This window comes from Hyperolius riggenbachi, chromosome 1 (assembly GCF_040937935.1).
Source record: "Hyperolius riggenbachi isolate aHypRig1 chromosome 1, aHypRig1.pri, whole genome shotgun sequence".
NCBI lineage: Eukaryota > Metazoa > Chordata > Amphibia > Anura > Hyperoliidae > Hyperolius > Hyperolius riggenbachi.
This window is the reverse complement of record NC_090646.1, coordinates 190,440,701-190,464,699: the sequence shown is the minus strand read 5'-3', so window position 1 is coordinate 190,464,699 and position 23,999 is coordinate 190,440,701. Positions and strand designations below refer to the sequence as shown.

The window sequence follows — 23,999 nt, the reverse complement described above, 5'->3', positions numbered from 1 at the left end:
CCCCCGCCCCCTTTTTTTTCCCTCGAGCTCAGCTCATCAACATAAGGCCCAACTGTGGTAAGAGCTTAATCGACTCTCTCTTTGTTGAGCTATAGTTTGCATGATTGTTTAAAAAAGTGAAAAGATTGTTTATCCAGCATAGCCAAGAAAGAACCAAAAAGAAGTAAAGAAAAAAAAAACTATAAATAAAAGCAGAAATGAAAGAGAAAAAAAAACAAGTAAAAGGCACCACTCCTTTATTAAGCTAATTATAGCACTACAGTATGGAAGAGCAGAGAAAAAATTAAAAAGACAAAATAAAACAACAAAGAAAGAAACTAAGATGGTAGACAACAACACATCCAAGGGAGAGGAAAAAGAAGAAAGACACATCCGTACCCATTCTTTCTTAAATGTACCAGAAATCTCTTGATTTTGAAAATTCCTTGCTCCTTTCCTAACTTCTCTTAATGCTGGGAATACACGATGAGATTTTTCAGCAGCTTTACAGTCTGATCGTTTTTCTGATCATTTTTTTATCCATTTCCATTCATTTCTATGAGAAATCGATTAGAAAAACTATTGAAAATCAGATCAGACATGTTGGAAATTATCTATCGAACCATCTATCTGCCAAAAAATCTTATGGTGTATTCCCAGCATTAGGCTCCACTCTGCAATATACTGTACTTACTTGCCCATTATTCGTTGTGTTTCACAGCAGAGGGTTGTCTTCTACCTCAATATTCTCCTGATCTACCAGTCTATGCATAAGTGGAGACAGATAAGCAAAGATAATTAATGAGATAAACAAAAAATGAGCTTGATTCACTAAGAAAAACAGCATGCCTTATCCGAGTTAACACGCCTTATCAGAGATAATGCGCCTTATAAGAGTAGCATAGCGAGCACTACAAACTTATGCCTGCTAATTATCAATGCCAAGAGCTCCACTTGTCCTGCCCTGAGCCCCTGTGGGCTTGCTAGGCTACACTGCTATGCTACTCTGATAAGGCGTGTTAACTTTGATAAGGCGTGTTATCTCTGATAAGGAGTGTTAACTCAGATAAGGCATGCTATTTGTCTTAATGAATCAAGCCCAAAGAGAGATAATTCACAGGATAGGTTTTGTGAATCAACCCATTGCTCTCTTGCCTTAAGCATTATAAATGTTTGTAGCGCAGACATACAGTATCACCCACCATTCATTATATTAATCCATGTCATCTTTGTTACACCAAAGAGAAAAAAAAAAATCATTAGGTCACAAATGATAATAATGGATACAAAAAGAGTCACTGATGTGAATCAGTTTCCCCTATACATTTTTCCTGTGTTTGTATTTGGGTTAAAATCAATGGGAGTGGAAGGAAATCACTAGTGTTGGAAATTGAGTTATTGAAAATTTGGAAACCTGAATTCCCCCCCTCACCAATCTTCAGCAGGCACTTCACGTGAGTTCTGAATTTCAGAAACCCGAATTCGCCCCTCACCAATCCTCAGCAGGCACTTCATGTGAGTTCTGAATTTCAGAAACCCGAATTCGCCCCTCACCAATTCTCAGCAGGCACTTCACACGAGTTCTGAATTTCAGAAACCCGAATTCGCTACTCAACAATCTTCAGCAGGCACTTCAAGTGAGTTCTGAATTTCAGAAACCCGAATTCGCCCCTCACCAATCCTCAGCAGGCACTTCATGTGAGTTCTGAATTTCAGAAACCCGAATTCGCCCCTCACCAATCCTCAGCAGGCACTTCATGTGAGTTCTGAATTTCAGAAACCCGAATTCGAACACCAACACTAAATATCGCATAGCAAATGTAGTCCCCTATTTACATTTTTTTTTCTCTACCAATATTGGAAAATCACAAATACAATTGCACTGTGAAACCGGACTGATTGACCAATCAAAAGTAATATGATTACTCTTCAGTTTTCCTGTATTTCTGGTTTATTATTCCATCCAGTGGGAATGTAATACTTTCTGTTGCTCTGTTAAAAATAATTATAATTAGTATGATCAGTAATCATAGTCAATAAGATGCTAATATTCCAGCTTTTATGAAAATGTCATTCAAATTGATTGCAGCTTGAAAATGAAAATCAGTGTTGACAGCAAGTGCAATTGATTGGCCCAATTTCAAGCTGCACAAAATTTGTTTTATATTTGTAAAAAAAACAAACAAAAACAAACAGAATTATTGTTATCCATTATCCAAGTTGATAATATGTTTTATTTATTACACTTTGGGTTATTTTCCGCTAGAAAACACAATCGTGCATCACTGCAATGCAATCACTTTTCCTTTTGTTTCCACTTCCCCAATTTTGTCGGGATATGTCGGGTGTATGGAGTGATTGTGGTGTATTTACACTTGCAATTTCCGATGGGAGAAATGTAAAACTTGTCGGAAACATAGTTTGAATTGCTGAATTGTGGGGAGAATCTTATAACTGCGCAATTGCAATGCGACTTTCCTGCACCACAAATGCAGCAGGCCAGCGATTGTGATTTATAAAGAAAACCACACATAAACTTGGAAATATTTGGATCTCTTTCATCACCCCTATTCATGGCTAGCGTTAGGAATCATGACATCTTCAGAAAATAGTATAACATTATATTATACATTATAACAGTATCATTCTGAAGTTCAGTGGCATCTTCTCTCGTGTAAATGTGAAGCCTCTGTTTACTTGCGTACAGAAGGAATGGCCACTCATGGCCAATACCACAGAAGTATTTCACCACTTCCAGGCTCCACTCACTGAAATAGAGAATTGCTCTGTACCACCTGTATGCCATTCTTGGCTGGCAGAGATCACACAATCTGTTCCTGATGCCAGGATGATTTATTGATTTGGCATGTATTGAGCATCATCTATATATTTAGCAGAATAAACAGTAAAGCCTATTTTTGCCAAGTCCTGCAGAGCAAACGCCATCAGATGGTAATTAGTAGCTGGCAGCATTGCTGAGTGAGGAGGTGCGCTGACTTGTCCATTGGTATAGAGGATCCAGGTACACAAGCTCATTCCCCAATATCTAACCCTGCATTTAGATCATGGTGCTTCTCCTTCTATGCACAAATTGGTGAAATGAATCAAATATGTTATTCCAATAAGTGCCTTTTTCCACTAGGTGCGTTTCAATTCAAAAATCAGATCGTTCATCTTTTTTGCAGGCCGCTATCGTACCACCATTAACATGTAAATCCACAGAGATAGTTAACCACCCTAGCGTTCTGGACGAGCTGAGCTCGTCCTAGAAAAAGTTGCTGCTAGTGTTTCGGACGAGCTCAGCTTCCCCCACTCACCGCTGTGCAGTGCGTGCATTCGTCCGCCTTCTCTGGGCTGCTGCGGGGCTCCCTCTCCCTCCTGCTGGGCTCTGATCGCCGGTCCCCGGCTCCCCCGATCCTCCGGTCCCCGCTCCCCTCTTCTCTCCGCAATTCTCCGGAGATCCGGCAGTCAGGGAAGATGGCATAGCCCAGCCACTTCCTCTGACGCCGGCTCCTGCGCCCCCTAGTGTCCGTCGCGGCGACAGCATCATTAGATTACATAGGGAAACAAACTATGTAATCCAATCATGCTACTGTAATTCAAAAAGTTGTTTGCACAAACACAAACACCTGTCAGCTCTCAATAAAAGCCCTGAACCGTTACTGCCTCTCCCTCTTTCAGAGTCCCCAGCGTCCAGTGTTAGTCTGTTGTCAGCTATCATCTGTGATTTCTGTGCGATTTCTGTGCGATTACTGCTTTTTTCCAGCCTTAGCTTCGTTCATATTACTGTCAGATTGCGTATTGCTTTCCGTCTTTTTCAAAACGCTGTGATCCCTGTGCGTTTGCTTTTGCTGTTTTTTTTTTTTTTTTCGCTGCCCGTGACCCCGTACCCTGCTTGGGGTCATGGCCTCGTCCTCCCGGAGGCGTGTGCGTGACGAGGAGTTGCTGGATGTCCTCGAGGCAAGTGACAGCGAAGACGAGCTCCTAGAGGAATCGACAGACAGCGAGGTTCCCGGTAACCTGTCTTCGGAGACGGAGACCAGTGATGAGGAAGCCGAGGAGCCAGTGACGGTCGCACGCGCCTGGTGTGAGCTGGGGAGCCCCACTCAAGCTCCGCCACCCAGGTTCCCCTTCACAGGGGCACCCGGGCAGAAGATCGCGTGCGACGAGAGTCCGCTGTCCTTTCTGGAGCTCTTCCTGACTGATGACGTCATCCGCAAGATCGTTGAGGAGACGAATCGCTATGCAGCGCAACATCAGCAGGAATCTTCTCTACCCAGGTTCTCGCGGAGCAGGAAGTGGGAACCTGTGACCAGCAACGACATCTGGGTGTTCCTGGGGCTCGTCATCCTCCAGGGAGTTGTTGGTAAGCCGCTGCAGAAGTGGTACTGGACCACTAATAAGATCCTCAGTACGCCCTTCTTTGGATCTGTTATGTCCGAGCCACGGTACACCCTCATCATGAAGTATTTGCACTTCGGAAACAACGAGGAGTTTGATGAGGCCACCCATCCCGCACCCAAGCTGAAAAAAATTTGGGACCTATACCAGATGATTGTTGCGAACTTCAAGGCTGTGTATGTTCCAGATCGCTACATCACGGTTGACGAAAGCCTCATGGCATATAAGGGGAGACTGAGCTGGGTGCAATTTATTGCATCAAAAAGGGCACGCTTTGGGGTGAAGTCGTTTATGCTATGTGAGGCCAAGTCCGGGTACATCTGGAACTCTGTAATTTACACGGGCAAAGGCACCAAATTTGCCCCTCAGTTCAGCCAGTTTGGGTGTGCCACCTCCTCTGTCCTAACCCTAATTGAGCCATTGCTGGATCAGGGGTACTGCCTGACGACAGACAATTTCTACAGCTCCCCTGAACTTTTTGATTACCTGGTCCAGCATAAAACCGATGCCTATGGTACCTTGAGGGCTAACCGTCGCAATCTGCCGCCGGCCTTTTCTGCCAGGAAGCTGAAGAAGGGGGAGGTCGTTGCCTGGCAGAAAGGCAAAATGATGGCTCTGAGGTGGAAGGACAAACGTGATGTATGTGTCCTCAGCACTATTCATAATGCCGAGACTGTCCGCACCACCAACAGGAGTAAACAGGAGGTGGATAAACCCAAAGCCATAATGGATTACAACAACACTATGGGGGGTGTGGACAGGGCTGATGGAGCCATGACCTTCTACCCGGCTATCCGCAAGCAGCAGCGGAAATATTATAAAAAAAATTTCCGCCACTTACTTGAGCAGTGCTTGTGGAATGGCTATGTGCTATACAAGAAAAGCTGTGTAAGGCCTGTACCCCACCATGACTTTGTCTGGCAGCTGACGGAAGCAATCTGCATGAAGTACCCCCCACCAGAGTCAACATCTAGACCGGGGCGCAGGGCATCATATGTCGTGAATCCGGCACGGCTTTCAGGGAGACACTTTGTGGAGTACTTGCCACCGACCCTACAGAAAGCAAATCCTACAAGAAGGTGCGTTGTTTGCTGCAATAAGAAGGACAAGGATAGCAAAAAGATGCGGAAGGAGACCCGCACTTTTTGCCCCGACTGTGACGTGGCACTTTGCGCATTACCATGCTTCAAGATCTACCACACTAAAGAAGTGTTCTAAAGTACACTTGTACCCTGTATAATTTTGTTTCTGCCTTCATTTATTTATTTCTGCATTGATTTATTTCTGCATTTTCTTTATATTTCTGCATTGAGGAAAAATGCAAGGTATTTCAGTTTGTCATTAATAAATTTTATTTTATTTTTGACAAGAATTAGTGTTTGACACTTTTATTATACTCAGAATGTATACTAAACTCTTGCTTGGCTCATTTTGGTAAGTTACAGGAAAAAAGGTGCTGAAAATTAAATGTACCGCTTTTTGCACAGAAATCCTTGGGAATCAGAACGCCGAGGTAGTTAATCAGCTCTGCTGAGACACTAATTACCCCACCTGTGAATGTTTGTGGTTTCCTGCAAAACATGTACTGTGGGTGGGCCTTAAGGACAGGGTTGGGGAACTATGCTCTATACCATAGTTTTTCCTTTTTCCCAATATGTATATGTAAGGTTGCACTGTATCTCTTAACCTGTTGCCGACTGCTCCACGCCAATTGGCGTGAGCAGTGTGGCAGCCTCAGGACCGCTCCACGCCCATTGGCGTGAGTGGCTGTCTATGGGGCTAGCAGGAGATCGCACGCACATCTCCTGTTTGGGGGGCGAAGCTCCGCCTCGCCTCCAGTCTCCGAAAGGCAGATTGCTGCTCGGGAGACTTAGACGGCGAAACCGCCGTTAATTGCTTTGTACAGCGCTGCGATCTATAGCAGCGCTGTACTGGGGACAGCCGTGTGACACGGCTGTCCCCCTGGGACACTGGGAAGCGATCCGCTGTGATAGGCTGAAGCCTATCACAGCCAATCGCGCTGATAGGCTGGCGGGGGGAGGGTTATAAAGTTAATTTCAAAAAAGCAGTATTTTATTCAAAAATAATATAAATATTTACAAAACAAAATACAAACACTGGTGGGGGGGGGGCGTCAGACCCCACCAACAGAGAGCTCTGTTGGTGGGGAGAAAAGGGGGGGGGGAAATCACTTGTGTGCTGTGTTGTACGGACCTGCAGCTTGGCCTTAAAGCTGCAGTGGCCTAATTAACTAAAAATGGCCTGTCACTAGGGGGAGGGGTTAACACTGCGGTCCTCAAGTGGTTAATTAGTGGGGAGTATCTACTTATGGCAATCACTGGTTTGGTACTGGGGTTATTAAGTGATTGGTATATCAGCTGATTTTCCTTTTGCATTTAACTATTAAGACGTGTCTGCTCACCGTGACATTTCTGACCAGTGAGTTTCTGCTTCTAAAGGGGCCCATACACTGGGCGATTTCAGCCATCGATCGATCAATTCTATAGAATCGATGGATCGATCAGAAATCGATTCTATCAAATTCCCCATTCAATCGATTTGCGGCCGATTTCAATCGATTTCGATCAATTTGATCTATCTGACAGGATGGAAAATCTAGGTCGATCTGGTGCTGGCAGTAGATGGATGGCCCATAGAGTTGAATTGCATCTAATGCTGGGCATACACGGTGCAATTCTGCGCCGGAATCGATGCTGGCGCGTCCCCGATCGTCCGCGCGGGCGTGTGGATCGATTCCCGCTCGTCCCCGCGGGCATTCCTTATCACCGCTTAATTTCTGTTCCATTGTCCGCCCGCGGGGATTGGGCACGGAATCGATGCGCCGCGGTGATCGGACAGGTTGGATATTATCAATCGAGCCATCAGCGGCTCGATTGATAAGAACTATCTAGCTGTGTATGCCCAGAATAATGGTCCAATAATGCATTTAGATTGATTTCCAATAGATTTCATTCTGAAATCTATTGGAAATCTGTTCCTAGTGTGTGGCACACATCAGATAGATTCCTGTCAGATTGGAGTTGACAGGCATCTGCCAGAAATCTATCTGATGGTCGAATCTGCTGCAAATCTATAAGTTTATGGCTACCTTAAGCTACAGAAAACATCAGTAACATCTACTGTCATGCTTGTGATTAGGCTCTCAAGGTGGCCACTCACGGTACAATAAAATGATCCAATTTTACGGCAATTCGATAAATATGATTGAATCTCCCAAAAAAAATCGAACACTTATATTCATTCGACTGAAAAATCCAATAGGATTTCCCGTCTTTTTCGATTTTCATAGATCTGGAATGCTGGAAATTTTTCTTTATTTTTTCTAAAGATTGTATGGTGTGTGTTAGATTGTCAATTTATTAATTTACTAGGTGACCTAAGCCCATTTAAAAACGGGCTCTAGGTCTGTGTGGAATCCCCATCCCCTCTCCCCTCCCACCTCCCATCTCCTCTACTCCCCTCCCACTCTCCGCCGCAGTGTCACCACGCATGCACGCATGCGCACAGCGCCCACTGACCTGCCACAAACCCGGCCACCCGCTGACCCGCCGCCCGCTTGGCTCCCTGCTCCCACGCTATCCCTGTGTAGCGTTGTCCGTGCTGCGCAGTGCGCACAACGGTTCAGCACGGACAACGCTACACTGGGACAGCGCACGGACACAGGGGTTTTATTATAGAGGATACACCATAGCAATTTTCTCAGTTTCCAATCATTTTTATCATAATTGGGGAAGAATTGAACATAGGTGTGTGGTACATTGGTCATATTTTTGAAATGTTACAATCAGTCAGAAAAATTGATTGGAATTCTTAAATTGAACAGATATTTAAAAATTGGTGTGTGGACTGGCCACCTTAAGGGTATGATGCAGTTTCAAGAGCTACAAATTCTGCTTCAGGAGTCCCTTATTCACAGCAAATGTTTTCATGTCTTCATGGGCATCTGCAGAAAATTTTCCAGGGGGAAAAAAAGAGGGGGGGGGGGAGAAGCGGTGCGGCACTACGAAAATTGGGGGTAAGGTGTGTGGCGCGCTTAGCGCACCGAAAAATGGAGTTACATTGTGCAATGCGCGTAGCCGAATACTGGGTGTGGTCATGGTCCAGAATGTGGGTGTGGTCACGGGTGGTGACAAATTTACATGAACTTAGCAATGGTGGGACATTAGATTAGGACAGTGGTGGCGATTCGAACCTTTTGGAGGCCGAGTGCCCAAACTGCAACCCAAAAGTCACTTATCAAAGTGCCAACAGCAATTTAAACTAAATACAAATGTTTTAACTCATACATGAACATTATGGAAAATCCAAGTTGAAAAACTGTGAACATAAACAATTTCATCCATCCTACTCCTGAAAAATGTATTCATCTTTTTAGAACCTCCCAGTTTTATTTTCTGTTTTAAAAAGCTATTGTCTCAGATGATGATTCAGCTTTTCCCATAGTCTCGCAGTTAGCAATCATGTGACCCCCACCAAGACAAATTCAGCAATCATGTGACCCCCATCAAGACAAATTCAGCAATCATGTGGCCCCCAACAAGACAAATTCAGCAATCATGAGGCCCCCAACATGACAAATTCAGCAATCATGAGGCCCCCAACAAGACAAATTCAGCTAACATGAGCCCCCCAAGACAAATTCAGCAATCATGAGGCCCCTCAAGACAAATTCAGCAATCATGAGGCCCCCAACAAGACAAATTCAGCAATCATGAGGCCCCCAACAAGACAAACTCCGCAATCATGAGGCCCCAACAAGACAAATTCAGCAATCATGAGGCCCCCAACAAGACAAATTCAGTAACCATGAGGCCCCCAACAAGACAAATTCAGCAGTCATGAGGCACATAAATAGACAGCATTTCACATAAATTGGCAGAATGCCCCCTTAATATGGTAGACACCTCTCACCTGGCTTCTGAATTCTCCTCTACTGGCTGCTGTGCCTGGCTGGCCTGGCAATAATGTTTTTGGCTGGATTGGGGGTGATGTGTGGGCTGAATAACTTAGGTAGTGACAGGTACCCCCCAGTTTAGGTAGTGTCCCAAGTTTAGATAGCTAGGTCTATAGGTGTCCCAAGGATAGGTACCCAGGTCTTTATGGTGTCCCCAGAAATGGTAGCCAGGTCTATAGGTGTCCCCAGTATAAGTAGCCAGGTCTATAGTTGTCCACAGTATAGATAGCCAGGTCTATATAGGTGTCCCCAGTATAAGTAGCCAGGTCTATAGGTGTCCTCAGTTTAGATAGCCAGGTCTATAGGTGTCCCCAGGATAGGTAGCCAGGTTTATAGGTGTCCCCAGGATAGCCAGGTCTATGGTGTGGGGTGGCAGCAGAGATAAGAGGGAGCGATGGGCACAGCAGAGGTGAAGGGGGGACATCCCCCCCCCCTTCCCTCACTTTGGGGCTCCCCCTCTCTCACTCCCCCCTCCAGCGGCAGCAGCGGGACACTTACTCTATTCTTCCGGCACGAGTGACTCTCTCTCTGTGTGCTGCTGAGAGAGAGAGCTCACTTGCGCCGCAGAATAGATGAAGTGTCCCAGTCCCGCCGCTGCCCACATTACTGAATTCTGAAGGGGGGAGCGAGAGAGGGGGAGCCCCAAGGTGAGGGAAAGGGAGGGGATACCCCCACTTCCCCACCACTGTGCCCATCACTCCCTCTTCTCTCTCTGCTGCCACCCAGGGTGGGCGGGCTCCCCCCCGGGGGTAGAGCAGCTGCCCAGGGGAGGGTGGATGCCCCATTTGCCTAACGTAGGGATGCCCATGCATGTCTTATCAATAAAATACCTTTTCAGACCCCAATAAGCAAAATAATACTTATCTACTTTCAGTACTTTCTAGTTGCAGAGAGGTTATTTCACAGAATAAATTAAAATACATCTCCTAGGAGAAAACTCAGAAGAGTTAAAGAGGAACTCCAGCCTAAACAAACATACTGTCATTAAGTTACATTAGTTATGTTAATTAAAATAGATAGGTAATATAATCTCTTACCCACACTGTTTTAAAAGAACAGGCAAATGTTTGATTTCATGATGGCAGCCATCTTTTTGGTTGAAAGGAGGTGACAGGGAGCATGAGACACAGTTCCAACTGTCCTGTGTCCTGAGCACCTCTCCCAGTTGCTAGGCAACATGAACAACAACATAGGAAATCTGATCATGCTCTGCACAGCATCAGGGGAAAAAAGCCTGGGCTTTTTTTCTTTCATGGGTGGAGCCTAGTTAAAAATGCAGCTAAAAATGATGCTTTAGTAAGAAAAACAAAGTTCTGATGCTGTGAAACTGTTAAAGAAACACCAAGCCTTTTCAGTTCTGCTGAGTAGATTTTTAGTCCGGAGGTTCACTTTAACTGAATCAGTGCGATTAATGCAAATTTTAACCCCACATTGCACGTGATTTTATAGTTGACTGAATAGAGTTTTTGTTATGGTAAAATGATCATGTGTAAAATTATTTGAAATATATTAAAATAAGCTTTCTAGGCATATGAGTAAGCAGTTACTCATAGTAAGGGCCTGTCTCCACTCGTCAGTTTTTCTGTGCATTTTCTGCACAGGAAAACTGCAACTAATGTTAATAGGCTAGTTCACACTGACAGCAATGCAAAACTGTCAGGCAATTCATGCAGAAAAATTGACGCCCAGAAAAACTGACAAGTGGAGACAGGCCCGTAATTACTAGAATTGTTTGCATCAAGTATAATCAAATTTGCCAGTCGCTTTTCTCCAGGTTCTCTGGTTTCCTCACAACATGGAAATTGGTAAGTTACCATAATTAATATCCCCAAATTGGCTCTAGTCAGCAAGTAGGTATATTAACTTCTCAAAGTAGACCTTGGTCTATAGTGGGAACAGTAGTGTGTGAGCCTCACAGATAGAATGTTACTGTTTTCTGTAAAGTGCATGAAGAAAGTGTGAAGAAACATATATGTATAAATGTTTATTACTATGGATAAGTTGGTTTCTTCTAAATAAATGGAACAATAACATAGAAACAGTGTTATGCATTTGCCACTGTTCCCTGTGTGTTGTAGTACACTTACCATACATCACAAATATATGCAATAATTGTGGAAACCAGGAACTGGCAAATAGTATGTATATACTCAAGTGTAAGTCTAGAAATGTAGTTCTGATTCACTTCATAAAAGTATAAAGGTCGACTTATACATGAGTCACAGGCAACACTGAGTTATGTGTGTACTAATAGTGAAATTCCTTTTTGCAGCAATTTACCCTGTGGTAAGTTATACTTTGAGGAAAGGAAGTGCGAAGAAAACACAGGTTTGAAAGTCCTGGCCACAACAATTAACAAGGAAAGAGGCAGGGAGAAATACTGGGCTGCATAAAAGGGAGTGAATAATTGCAGCCCTTGGGGGCCTGGAGGAGTTATTGGCTGCACTTAAGGGACAGGAGGGGTTAATGGCTGCAATACTGTATGTAGTGCAGTCAATAACTCCTCCTGAGCCCCAAATGTAGCCATTAACTTTGCTGGGTAGACTTATACACAAGTCAATAAAAAATTCCAGCTTAAGAGGGTTGAATATTGGAGTTGACTTATACACAAGGTCAACTTGTATTATATGGGTGGGAGCACACTTATTTGCATCACATGCATTTAAAGGAATACTGTAGGGGGGTCGGGGGAAAATTAGTTGAACTTACCCGAGGCTTCTAATGGTCCCCACAGACATCCTGTGCCTGAGCAGCCACTCACCGATGCTCCGGCCCCGCCTCCGGTTCACTTCTGGAATTTCAGACTTTAAAGTCTGAAAACCACTGCGCCTGCGTTGCCATGTCCTCGCTCCTGCTGATGTCACCAGTAGCATACTGCGCAGGCCCAGTATGGTCTGTATCTGCGCAGTACGCTCCTGGTGACATCAGTTGGAGCGAGAACACAGCTGTGCAGGTGCAGTGGTTTGCAGACTTTAAGGTCTAAAATTCCAGAAGTGAACAGGAGGCGGGGCCGGAGCATTGGTGAGTGGCTGCGCGGGCACAGGATGTCTGCGGGGGACCATTAGGAGCCCCGGGTAAGTTCAACTCATTTTCCCCCGAACCCCCTACAGTATTTCTTTAACACATGTGATGAAAGTCTATGGGCCCCACAGTAATTTTCATATGTAACAATTTGCAATGCTCTTTTATGCGCATTAATACTTTGTTTTTATGAAAATCGCACACGGTCCCTTCTTATGAAGCCGCAGAGGTATGCATCATTGCTTGTGTTTTCGATAAAACAGATCTAGTGATGTATTTTCTCTTGTTGAAAAAGCAGATTAGTAAAAACACAAAACTCAAATGCATGAAAAATCACAGAAATGCATAAGAATTAAACATGTGTTTTTCTGCATTGACAAGTGTGCTCCCAGCCAGTGTTTTATTCATTTAGCATGGAAGAACAGGATTCCATCCATTAGTTCTAATGCCTGCAATGTTATAAACATAAACCTATTAATCTCCCATGCAGACGTTTCTCTGTTTATGTACATGCCTATATGTATGTAGCTATGTGTGAGTGTCAGCTCTAGCATTCCCCATTCCTATGTCTTTGGCAGTAACAGTAAGAAGCACGCGGGATTTCATGGGCTTTTTCCTTCAAGCCCGTAGAGTATTAAATGACCAAGTTGCTGGAACGTTTGTATTTATTCCACCTGGCTCTAAACTACTGCGCTGCTTTGAAGATGGAGACACAGTGACTCATTCAGACAAGTCCTTGAAAAGAAACCTTTCCTTTGTATGGAAGTCACCTGATCAGCCAGTAGGAGACATTCAATTCTTGTGAGTATGCCCAAATCACTCTCAGTTCATAAGATACTCTCTGCAGTTTACAGGCAAATTATAAACACGCTTCAGTCCGCAATACAGAAGATGATTTTATGCTTTTTTTTGGCCTCATTATTCAGCCTGTAAATCATTCATGATGCTGGACTTACTTTACATACCATGGCCTGAGTGTGATTAATCTTGGACAGATACAGTACGTGTTACATATACTTGCAAATTAGAATTTCAGATAAAGATATTTTACATTTTTAGAAAATCTTTAGAGGCATGAATTAATACTAAAAATGTTAAAGGTTAACAAGATACATTTTAATAATTGCAGGTAAAATACACACAGATGATAACAAGTAGTAATATATCAGAGGAGAACTCTTAAAGTGGACTCATTGGGCTTGATTTACTAAAGGGCTCCAGGCTGGAGTTCACTGGAGAGAAAATATGATCCTCTAGATTTATTACAAATTTTCAGCTATAAGATGGCAAGCAATGCAGCAGACCATGATCTGGGTTCAGGCCCGAATTTACTTCACAGGAGCCTATAAGCACCGATGACCCGGCACCGTAGACTTCGCCCTTTATGAACCTACAAGCCCCCACCGAACCGCACCGCAAGTGCTGGCTGTCCCAGCTGTCACTTCTCCCTTACTTCCCTTGCCTGGATTAGGTAGCTACAGGTGTCCCTTAGTATAAAGTAGACAGAGGTACCTTCAGTATTAAGTAACTAGAGGTACCCCTCATGGAAGGGAAATCTCATCAGTGAAATGTTGAGAGCCAGGTGAGTAACCACTCATTTAAACTCCACTCGGGGTTCTGCATAAGTAAGGTAGGAGGGATGCACTTGGGGAGGGGAGTGAGCTGCCTTTCCATCATCATGTGTCGGTAGACACATGCCTACAGTGCCTTATGGTAAATACTGCCTTGTCTGGGTTGTTGAATGTTTAGTGAACTACTAGCTGTCTAATTGCAGACTACATTAGTCACAACTCAAATACTTCCTCTGCATAATGTTAAGACAAAATCCACTACAAAAAAATTGATGCTGGAAAAATTGATTGGAAAGAGAGAAGAGAGGATGATATGATTAGCAGTTGTGAAGCTATGAATATTTCAAAACTAAACATGGCATGTAGCTACGCATGCCACTAAACACATGCCACTAAACATGGCATGTAGCTACGCATGCCACTAAACATGGCATGTAGCTACGCATGCCACTAAACATGGCATGTAGCTACGCATGCCACTAAACACATGCCACTAAACATGGCATGTAGCTACGCATGCCACTAAACACATGCCACTAAACATGGCATGTAGCTACGCATGCCACTAAACACATGCCACTAAACATGGCATGTAGCTACGCATGCCACTAAACACATGCCACTAAACATGGCATGTAGCTACGCATGCCACTAAACACATGCCACTAAACATGGCATGTAGCTACGCATGCCACTAAACACATGCCACTAAACATGGCATGTAGCTACGCATGCCACTAAACACAAACATGAGATGATCATGATCATGATGAGACTGAGAGGGGAGGAGCGAGAAATAGAGGGGAAGGTGAGAGAGACAGAGAGGGGAAAGAGAGAGCCGGAGACCCCGATGGGATTGAGAGAGAGATTGATGACATGTTCAGGCACAAACTGGACTTTGAGAAAAAAAATCAGGTTGTCCAGTCTAGCAAGCAAAACTTGTGCACTGTGCACAGTCAGTAAAATGTTCAATTATATGTTGAACATTCCAAAGTAAAATAAGGTAGCTTTTACTGGATACATTTGTCTGTTCTGAAGATACTGTTGCAGAATCCATTAGAGACAATGAACTTACTCTATCAAAGTGATGAAACATCCCTCTCTGGAACAGAACATACAGGAATCTGAATACATTACAGGTTTCATGAAAGTATTTGTTGAACTCTTTTGTGTCAGTTTGATCACGGAGGCAGAAAAACACCCAGAATCACACACTGGTAATGCCTGTAGGCTGTGGACAAAGCCATTGATTTCATCCGTACTTCACACTTTCTGGTATATATTTCCCACCTCTGTTGGTCTTCTACAGCTCCCTATTGCTGTAGCCTATAGCATCACCTTTTTAACAGATAGTCTTATAGTGATTAACAGCTTGTACAGTACATCCAAATAGCACACACTGTAAGTAGAATGATACTCAATACAGGGCCAGTTCAAGGTACACCCGTGGCAAAATACCTCTGAGCATACTTCTGCCCCCAGCCCCCCCCCCCCCCCCCCTCAGTTTTACTGTGCTCCCTGCACCTCCATAATGACATGTGATTGGTCATGGAGAAGAGGCAGCCAGCAGGGAATGGAGACGGGGAGCATGGATGGAGCAGTGCGTCAGGACAGGTGGGATGCTATGCTGCCAAAACTTTGCACAGGCCTCAAGAAGCAAAAGGCAGGGGGAGACATAGGGGGCCTATACAGCTCTGCAGCACTAGACCTCCTTGTCTTCATTCCCCCTTCCCTCTACTAAGGGCTCTTCCACACTAGAGGCTGCGGTAGAAAAGGCTAAAACACTGCCTTTTGCTGTCAGCGTTTTGGTGCTTTTTGAAGGCTTTTTTTATGCTTTTCAACGCCATTACATAGCTTTTCCATAGCGTTTTCAAAACTTTTTCAAAGCGTTATACAGCTCTGAAAACGTTTATTTTTTTATTTAATTCTGGGTATTGTTTTCAACAGTGAAACGTTTTTTTAAAAAGCTGTAGTTTGCGTTTTCCATTGACTATCATTGAAACGCGAAACGCAGAGGTCGGCCCTGAAAAAAGCGTCGGGGAGCTTTACAACGCAACGCTCAGAAATGCGGGATTAAGTGTGAAAGGTAAAATGAAAGTCTATGGACTTTCATTTTACCATGGAAAACGCAAACTATGGGCGTGGCGGTAAAACGGCGAAAAAGGCCTCTAGTGTGGAAGAGCCCTAAGTACAGTACATGCTGCTTGGTAGAGAAGTGAGTGTACCTGTCTTATCAATGTAAGGATCACTGTGCAGACTGGAGATAACCCTTAGATTATATCTGACTATAATAGGAAGTCGGTATACACACAGGTGGCATATCTGATTTATTGAATTGCAGAAGGAAATGGCAGCGCTTCCAAACAGACGCTGCACCTGAAGCGCTGCCATTTCCTTCTGCTGTACAAAACTTAAGTATACTTCAGGCTAGCTGCCTCCAGGGGTGTCAGCTTGCATTCAAATTTTAGAATTTAGATTAGTGTTAGCACATAATTTGCATCTGATTTGTATTCAAGGTGTGTATTTAGCCCCAAGGGGCTGGGCATATCTCTGGAGCTTTCACTTCACTTGCAGCCTGTGAGCGCTGCCCATTGCTTGCTGATTTATTGAATTAAGTGATGTGAATTAAAGAGGAACAGTAGGGAAAATAATGTAATGTATAATATTGCTTATGTTTTTATACAATATTCATTTATAAATGATTTAGTCAGTATTTGCCCACTGTAAAATCTTTCCTCACCCCGATTTACATTCTGCAAGCTATAACAGGTGGCAACATCTTTAGTCCAGCCAGGTGATCTCTGCGGAATGTGTGTTTACTTGAGTTCTAAAGCCAATAGAAAATATATAATATATAATATAATAGAAAATATACCTGGTCTCTCAGACTGCGCCGGTGGGGGGGAAATAAGCATTACTAATAGGGCAGGGTTACAGACCAATATACAGCAATATATAGATATAGATAAGAAAATTACTTAAGGCTATTTTTCCACTGTAGCGTGAAATTTTTGCATCCAAAAAATCTTATAAGATTTTTCTGTTTGGTGAAAATTTGCTTGTAAGTTTGTACACATTTTATTTTGTACGCGAAAATTCACATTAGTCAAATATAACATAATCTGCCTAGTAACAGCTTAGTCATTACCGCTGACAACTTCCTGTAACCATAGATTTAGTGTGAATTTTTGTGAAAGCAACACGAAAATTCACATCGCCATGTGTTGCCTATGCAAAGCATTGTACGTAAATTGTACACGATGTCCGAAAAAATGATGCAGAACCTTAGATTTTTTCATGCGTGCGAAAACTTGGAAACAGCCCCATTCACTACCATTAGTTGCCAAATCAATGCAAATTTTCTGAGAGAAAAATCTGATACAAAACGCACAAGTGGAAACAGCCTAAAAGTGGGTATCTTGAATAATTGTCTGCATTTTACTGTGTGTCACTACAGTGCTTTCTTAATGCACATTTGTGTTTCCCCTTCACAGTGTCTCAGTAGTTCAGTCATACTTTGTGTACTGGGCCCGGATTGAATCTACCATTGTGTCGGGCCACATGCATAAGAATACTCCACACACCCTGAGATCGGAAGCATTGGATATGGGAACAGGTTTACAGTCTGGTATGTTTGCACCATGCATGGTAAATACAGCAGTCATAACTTATTCATATAATATTATAGCTCCACAGCCAACTCTATATATGAAAAACTGCGTACAACTGCGTTAGTGGGCTCAGGCCCTTAATAATACAATTTGGATTGTACAATCTTTCTACTTCTTTGTAATATGGGGGACTACCTAAAGTATCCATTCAAAGTATATTCAGTCAATTGACTCTGCAACGGCATAGATTTGGTTAGACTGTACAACAGAGTCCCATTGTTTTGTCTTGTTTTCGATTCTGGTCGTTCATGGGTGCTGGCAATAACCCAGTGCTAACAGATCCATCGTGAGAAAGATATTTTCAAATGTACAAGCATGGATCATTCAAGCATTTATTTACCCAACTATTTCCAAAAGTGACAGTTGATCAAGTGGCACTTCTTTGCAAATAATGCAACAGTAGTTTGGAGTACAGAGTGGCCAGAGCTTCTGAGTGCTGCATGAGTAATTAGGTGCACACAGTAGAAGCCACAGTAACTTATTTTCCACAGCTGCACAAATCCATTGACTGACAGTAATTTGGCCAATCCCACTTGGCAGTTCATGTCAGAAGCACTGCAGGGTGACCGATGCACAGAAAAACAAAGCAACAAAGCTGAAATAATGTTTTCTGTTAATCCTCACAATATAACGTGCTCAAGTGAATGCCTTTCTCTTTTTGTCAACAAAAGAAGAATTCTCATCTAGAGATAATAAATCCTTGAACCCCAGTGTGCATATGTGCAGAACATTTTCTGATCTTTTACTAACAGTTTTCGTATTGTTCTTTTTCTAACAGCCTCAAAATATTCCAGTCCTTCACCTCACACAGAAGTCCCGTACATAATGAATTCTTCTAGGGGCAAAACAATGGAAAGTATGCTTCATACTGTCACAGGAAAAGGCGAATCTAAGCTGTCTGATGCCGTTTCCATTATCAGGACAAGTCCACCATCTGTGACAGCAATCACCACCAGGGATCGGGTATCTCCAAAAAAGGACTCACCTGTTCTGTTTCCTGTATCAGTCGCTCCTCAGACTTTACCATTACAAAACCGGACAATGAATCACAGCATGAACAACAGGTGTGTTCATCCCTCTGATTACTGGCAACTAAACATTGCACAGTTGCTGTGATAAATGAAGGCCTTGTTTACACAAAATGGGTGCCAAAGTCCTAATGTGAATGAACTCGTACTGCAGTTTTTAACCCTGGTACGAATATTTCCTCACAATCCTGTCTATCCATGGAAGTCATGGTGGAGTAAGAAAAAAATTATATACTGGAAATTGGTTATAGCCTCTCTTAAAGCTAATTTACATAGAAGGCTGACCTGTGCGCCTTCCATGGGGTTCAGCCGCCAGTCTGACAGAGAACAAGCACTGCCCAGTTGCTGTGTGGTTAATGTGCAGCCGGCATGCTGGATCTTTAAATAAGCTGGGGGGTCACCTGTACACCTGCTTGATTAACATTTAGCGTAAAGTGTATAAGAAGGTATAGATTCCAAAATGTATTCCTATTTAATAATGTCCAAACCAATGACCCTTAAAGGGTTTCTCCTTTAAGAGCATAGTAGAAGCAGTAGAGTGTTGTACCATGTTAGCCATCAGTAAAAGCAAGGAGTTTTGAATCAGAATGATACCATTTATTGGCTAACTTAGAGATGAATAAACAGTGAGCTTTCGGCTAATAATAAGCCTTCGTTGGACTTGGTTCCTGTCAAAATGTGAAAAACACAGCTTATATATTGAGGAAACTGTTGATCTTATTAATTTAGCCAGGATGCCTGGGAAAGCCTCCTGAAGTTAAGGCATCTAATTACATTTTTTATGTTTGGTAAAGAATGTTTCTCCTCTGTATGTCAGTATATATAATCTGTGTTTTTCCCATTCTATCAGGAACCAAGTCCGACGAAGACTTATTATTAGCCGAAAGCTTACGGTTTATTAATCTCTAAGTTAGCCAATAAATGGCAACATCCTGATTCAAAACTCCCTTTAAGAGCAAATCTGGTTGAATAAATCTGGGTTCAATTTGCAAGATAATTTATGTTCTCATATGATCTCTGGCATAAAGATTTCTTACTACATAAGACTGGAAAGGAAAGCTGCACTACATAGACTGTACTGAAGTATGTAATGCCATCAGTCCAAAAATACCCATACACTCTTTAATTAGTGGCAGATCAGGAAATTAAAAGAGATCTCCAGACAGTGGCAGACATACGGGCGTGCAGGCCGTGCCGCCGCACGAGGGCCCCTTAAGTTCCGTTGCTTCAGGGGCCCATTAAGTATTTTTTTTTTATATATATATATTTTTATTTTTTTTTGTTTCCCTGGAGGGCCCCGACTCCTATCCTCCCTCCCTCACCTCGGGGGGCCCCCCTCTCGGTATGCGCGGCGGGAGAGCGGCAAATAGAGGATGTCTCCGGGGCTCCAGGCAGGCGCTAGAGGCTCAGCCGCCGCTTGGTCTCCGATGTCTCCAACTCTATATGTGGCTCGCTACTAAACCAGGAAGTAGTGAGCAGTATACAGAGTTGGAGACATATTGGAGACCAAGCGGCTGAGCCTCTAGCGCCTGCCTGGAGCCCCGGAGACTTCCTGTATTTGCCGCTCTCCCGCCGCGCATATCGGGAGGGGGGCCCCCGAGGCGAGGAAGGGAGGGGGAGGATAGGAGTCGGGCCCCTCACCCGGATAGCTACCCACCCACCCGGCTACCTGCCTACCTACCCTCCCGGCTACCTACCCACCCACCAGGCTTCCTACCTACCTACCCACCCGACTACCTAACCACCCACCAGGCTTCCTACCTACCTACCCACCCGGCTACCTAACCACCTACCCACCCGGCTACCTACCCACCCACCAGGCTTTCTACCTAACCACCCACCCGACTACCTAACCACCCACCTGGCTACCTACCCACCCACCAGGCTACCTACCCACCCGGCTACCTACCTACCTACCCACCCGGCCACCTAACCACCCGGCTATCTACCCACCCACCAGGCTTCCTACCTACCTACCCACCAGGCTTCCTACCTACCTACCCACCCGGCTACCTACCCACCCACCAGGCTTCCTACCTACCCACCCGGCTACCTACCCACCCACCAGGCTTCCCACCTACTTACCCACCCGGCTGCCTAACCACCTACCCACCCGGATACCTACCCATCCATACCTACCCATCCACCAGGCTTCCTACCTACCCACCCGGCTACCTACCCACCCACCAGGCTTCCTACCTAACCACCCACCCGGCTACCTACCCACCCACCAGGCTACCTACCCACCCGGCTACCTACCCACCCACCAGGTTTCCTACCTACCCACCCGGCTAAGGGCTTCCTACCTACCCACCACCCACCAGGCTACCTACCCACCCACCCGGCTACCTACCCACCCACCCACCCATGGGAGCTCCGCGCCGGATAAAGGCTGGGACAGGAGGGTCTGCTGCTGCAGGTGAGTAAATGTTTTTGTTTTTTTATTTATATTAGCAGGTGTATGTTCTGGGCAGGTCTGCCACATGATTGCATGTATTTTCTGCGCAAATCTGCCGACATGATTGCACGTATTTTCTGGGCATATCTGCCGACATGATTGCACGTATTTTCTGGGCATATCTGCCGACATGATTGCACGTATTTTCTGGGCATATCTGCCGACATGATTGCACGTATTTTCTGGGCATATCTGCCGACATGATTGCACGTATTTTCTGGGCATATCTGCCGACATGATTGCACGTATTTTCTGGGCATATCTGCCGACATGATTGCACGTATTTTGTGGGAATATCTGCCGACATGATTGCACATATTTTCTGGGCATATCTGCCGACATGATTGCACGTATTTTCTGGGCATATCTGCCAACATGATGTGTATTTTCTTGAGAAAACCTGCACAATTATGTGAATTTTCTGGGGAAAGGGTCACCAAAACTTGGGCCCACTGTCTTTGCGTTGCACTTTTCAAGGGAACCTGAGGTGAGAATAATCTTGAGGCTGCCATATTTCTCTCTTTTTAAGCAATACCAGTTGCCTGGCTGCCGTGCTGGTCCTCTGTCTCTTATTCTTTCAACCATAGACCCTGAACAAGCATGCAGCAGGTCAGGGGTTTCTGAAAATATTGTCAGAACTGAAAAGATTAGCTGCATGCTTGTTGCTGGTGTAATTCAGTTTATTACTGCAGCCAAATAGATCAGCAGGGCCGCCAGGCAACTAGTATTGTTTAAAAGGAAATAAACCCTCACCCCGGGTTCTCTTTAAGTTACAGTTAGCTCCGCCCTCAGCCGGTCATTGCCACGCCCATTTTTCTATCCACACCTTTCTTTGGTTGTAGCCACGCCCATTCTTTGCCGCGGCGCGCGAATTGCAATTTTGCACAGGGGCCCACTGCTGGCTGTGTCCGCCACTGTCTCCAGATATTAATCATTAACCTTATTACTGCCAGATATCAATTGTTTACCTATTCTACCATGTTGCACTATTAGATATCACATAACATTTGAGCAGAATTCTTGATCTCACTGCTACAGCTGCTAGTTGTGTGTGCCTGATGCAGTTCAAAGCTACGGTATGCAATAGCTTGATCACACATTGCGGCTGCCATTCATATATGCATTGCACAAAAGCAGTTATTTCATATGACCCATGCATGTAATGGAACTTCCTTTAGTTGATTAAGTTTAACTTCCTGTTTTGTGTTTTAGGAATCGGTATCATGGAGACACAACGACCTCATGCACTACTTGTCACCGTGATAAAGAGGTAAGATCAGGATGAAAAGCTCAAATATGGAACAAAACTCTGGGCTAATCTAGCTGGGCTGATGTTGTTTTGTGCGCAATTCATAATGTGGTCTGATAGATTGAAAAGGCCTGATATTAAAATAAATGTATGTTGTTGATTTCAGACAGTATCATTGGAAATTACAATAACTTCACCAAGACCAACATTGCCTCCAGATTCACTGGCCTCATTCACTGTCACATCATTGCCCACCCAGGAGATGTCAAAGGATCCAACTACGTTAAATTTAGAAGACTCCCAGAGTCTCATCTTTCCTTCAACAATGGGACAGCAGAAACATAAGCCCACCAGTGAGATAGCTGCAAACTTCTTACAGCAGCCAGAAACTTCCGTTTCTAATGCAAAAGTGGAAGTGGATTTGGAAAGTACTCCTCCAGTGGTAACCAAGACTTTATGGGAACCTGGCCTCCATGGCAAAGGAGGAGAAAAGGGCAGAGGGATGCATCTTGCCATGACCCAACTAGGCATCCTGCTTGGCTGCTCTGTAGCATTAGGGATGACCCTGGCTGCAGGTCTGCACTGTATCCATGCCCAATACTGCCACAAAAGGACTGAGGTGTCCTTCAGCCAACCAGATGATAATGTAATTACACTGAGGGAAAGTGGTGATATGATGCATTTCAAGAAGATCAGAGAGAATAGCTTTGTGCTGGTTCAGGCAGAGTATAACTGGATCACCCCAGCACTAACTGCAAAGTCACAGTAGTGCCTGTCAACATCACAATAGCCTTTAATTCATAGATAACATAATCTGCCAAAGATAATGTTATAACGACGTAGTGTGATGCCTGCTGTACTCTTTTGCTCATTAGAAAGGAAATATATTAATAAAAATAAAATCAAGAATATATTTCTTTTTCATGTACTTATCCAGCACTGATGGGGATCGCCTGTTGCCAGATAAGTCTGCTTTCTGTTTGCTTGAGACTCAATGTGAAAAATAGGCCTAGCTAATACAGTACTATACTTCACTCCATATACATACTATGAACTCTGTATTAAATGTTAAAATACAGAAATTGAAATTATATTTACCTTGGGGGAGCCGTGGAACCCAGTCTTCAAGCACAGCAGAGCCCACAAACAGCCGAAGAGGTTGGCCTTTACTGCTGGCGATTTGTGCTGGTTGGTTGAAACTACTGGTTAGTTAAAGAGAACCTGAACTGAAAATAAAAAGTCAAAATAACCATACACAGGTCATACTTACCTCCTGTGTAGTCTACTCCTCAATCTTTTTCTTCTCTCCTGCGTCCCATTTGTTCACTGTGATCAATGGATTTCTCCGCCCTCCATTTTAAAAATGGCCATCACCCCATAACAGTTTCCTGGTCAGCACACTGTTAAATTGTAATATCACCCACTTGAGCCATAGAGAAACATGGACATTACCTTGCGCATTCAGTTGCAACTGACAGCTGCTGATATATAACTGACAGCAACTGGTATATTTCAGTTCTGACAAAATATTGTCAGAACTGGAAGGGATCACTGATAGAAGAAAATGGTGAGCTTCTGAGTGGAACTGACAGTGAGGATAGTATGTAATATTCATTTGCTGCTACGTCATGTGTTTATTATAAATC

At 44.0% G+C, this 23,999-nt stretch overlaps 1 protein-coding gene across 1 annotated transcript in view; it reads left to right on the top strand.

The window, feature by feature from the left end:
- The window catches only part of REELD1 (reeler domain containing 1), a 29,206-nt gene extending 6,029 nt beyond the window's left edge, over positions 1–23,177 (top strand). The window contains exons 3-7 of the mRNA XM_068278197.1: positions 12,955–13,177; positions 17,442–17,575; positions 18,397–18,682; positions 22,317–22,374; positions 22,520–23,177. Of these exons, the coding sequence (XP_068134298.1) occupies positions 12,955–13,177; positions 17,442–17,575; positions 18,397–18,682; positions 22,317–22,374; positions 22,520–23,122 (1,304 nt within the window). The 3' untranslated portion in view covers positions 23,123–23,177. The remainder of the gene's footprint in view (positions 1–12,954; positions 13,178–17,441; positions 17,576–18,396; positions 18,683–22,316; positions 22,375–22,519) is intronic.
- Positions 23,178–23,999: the final 822 nt, after the last annotated feature.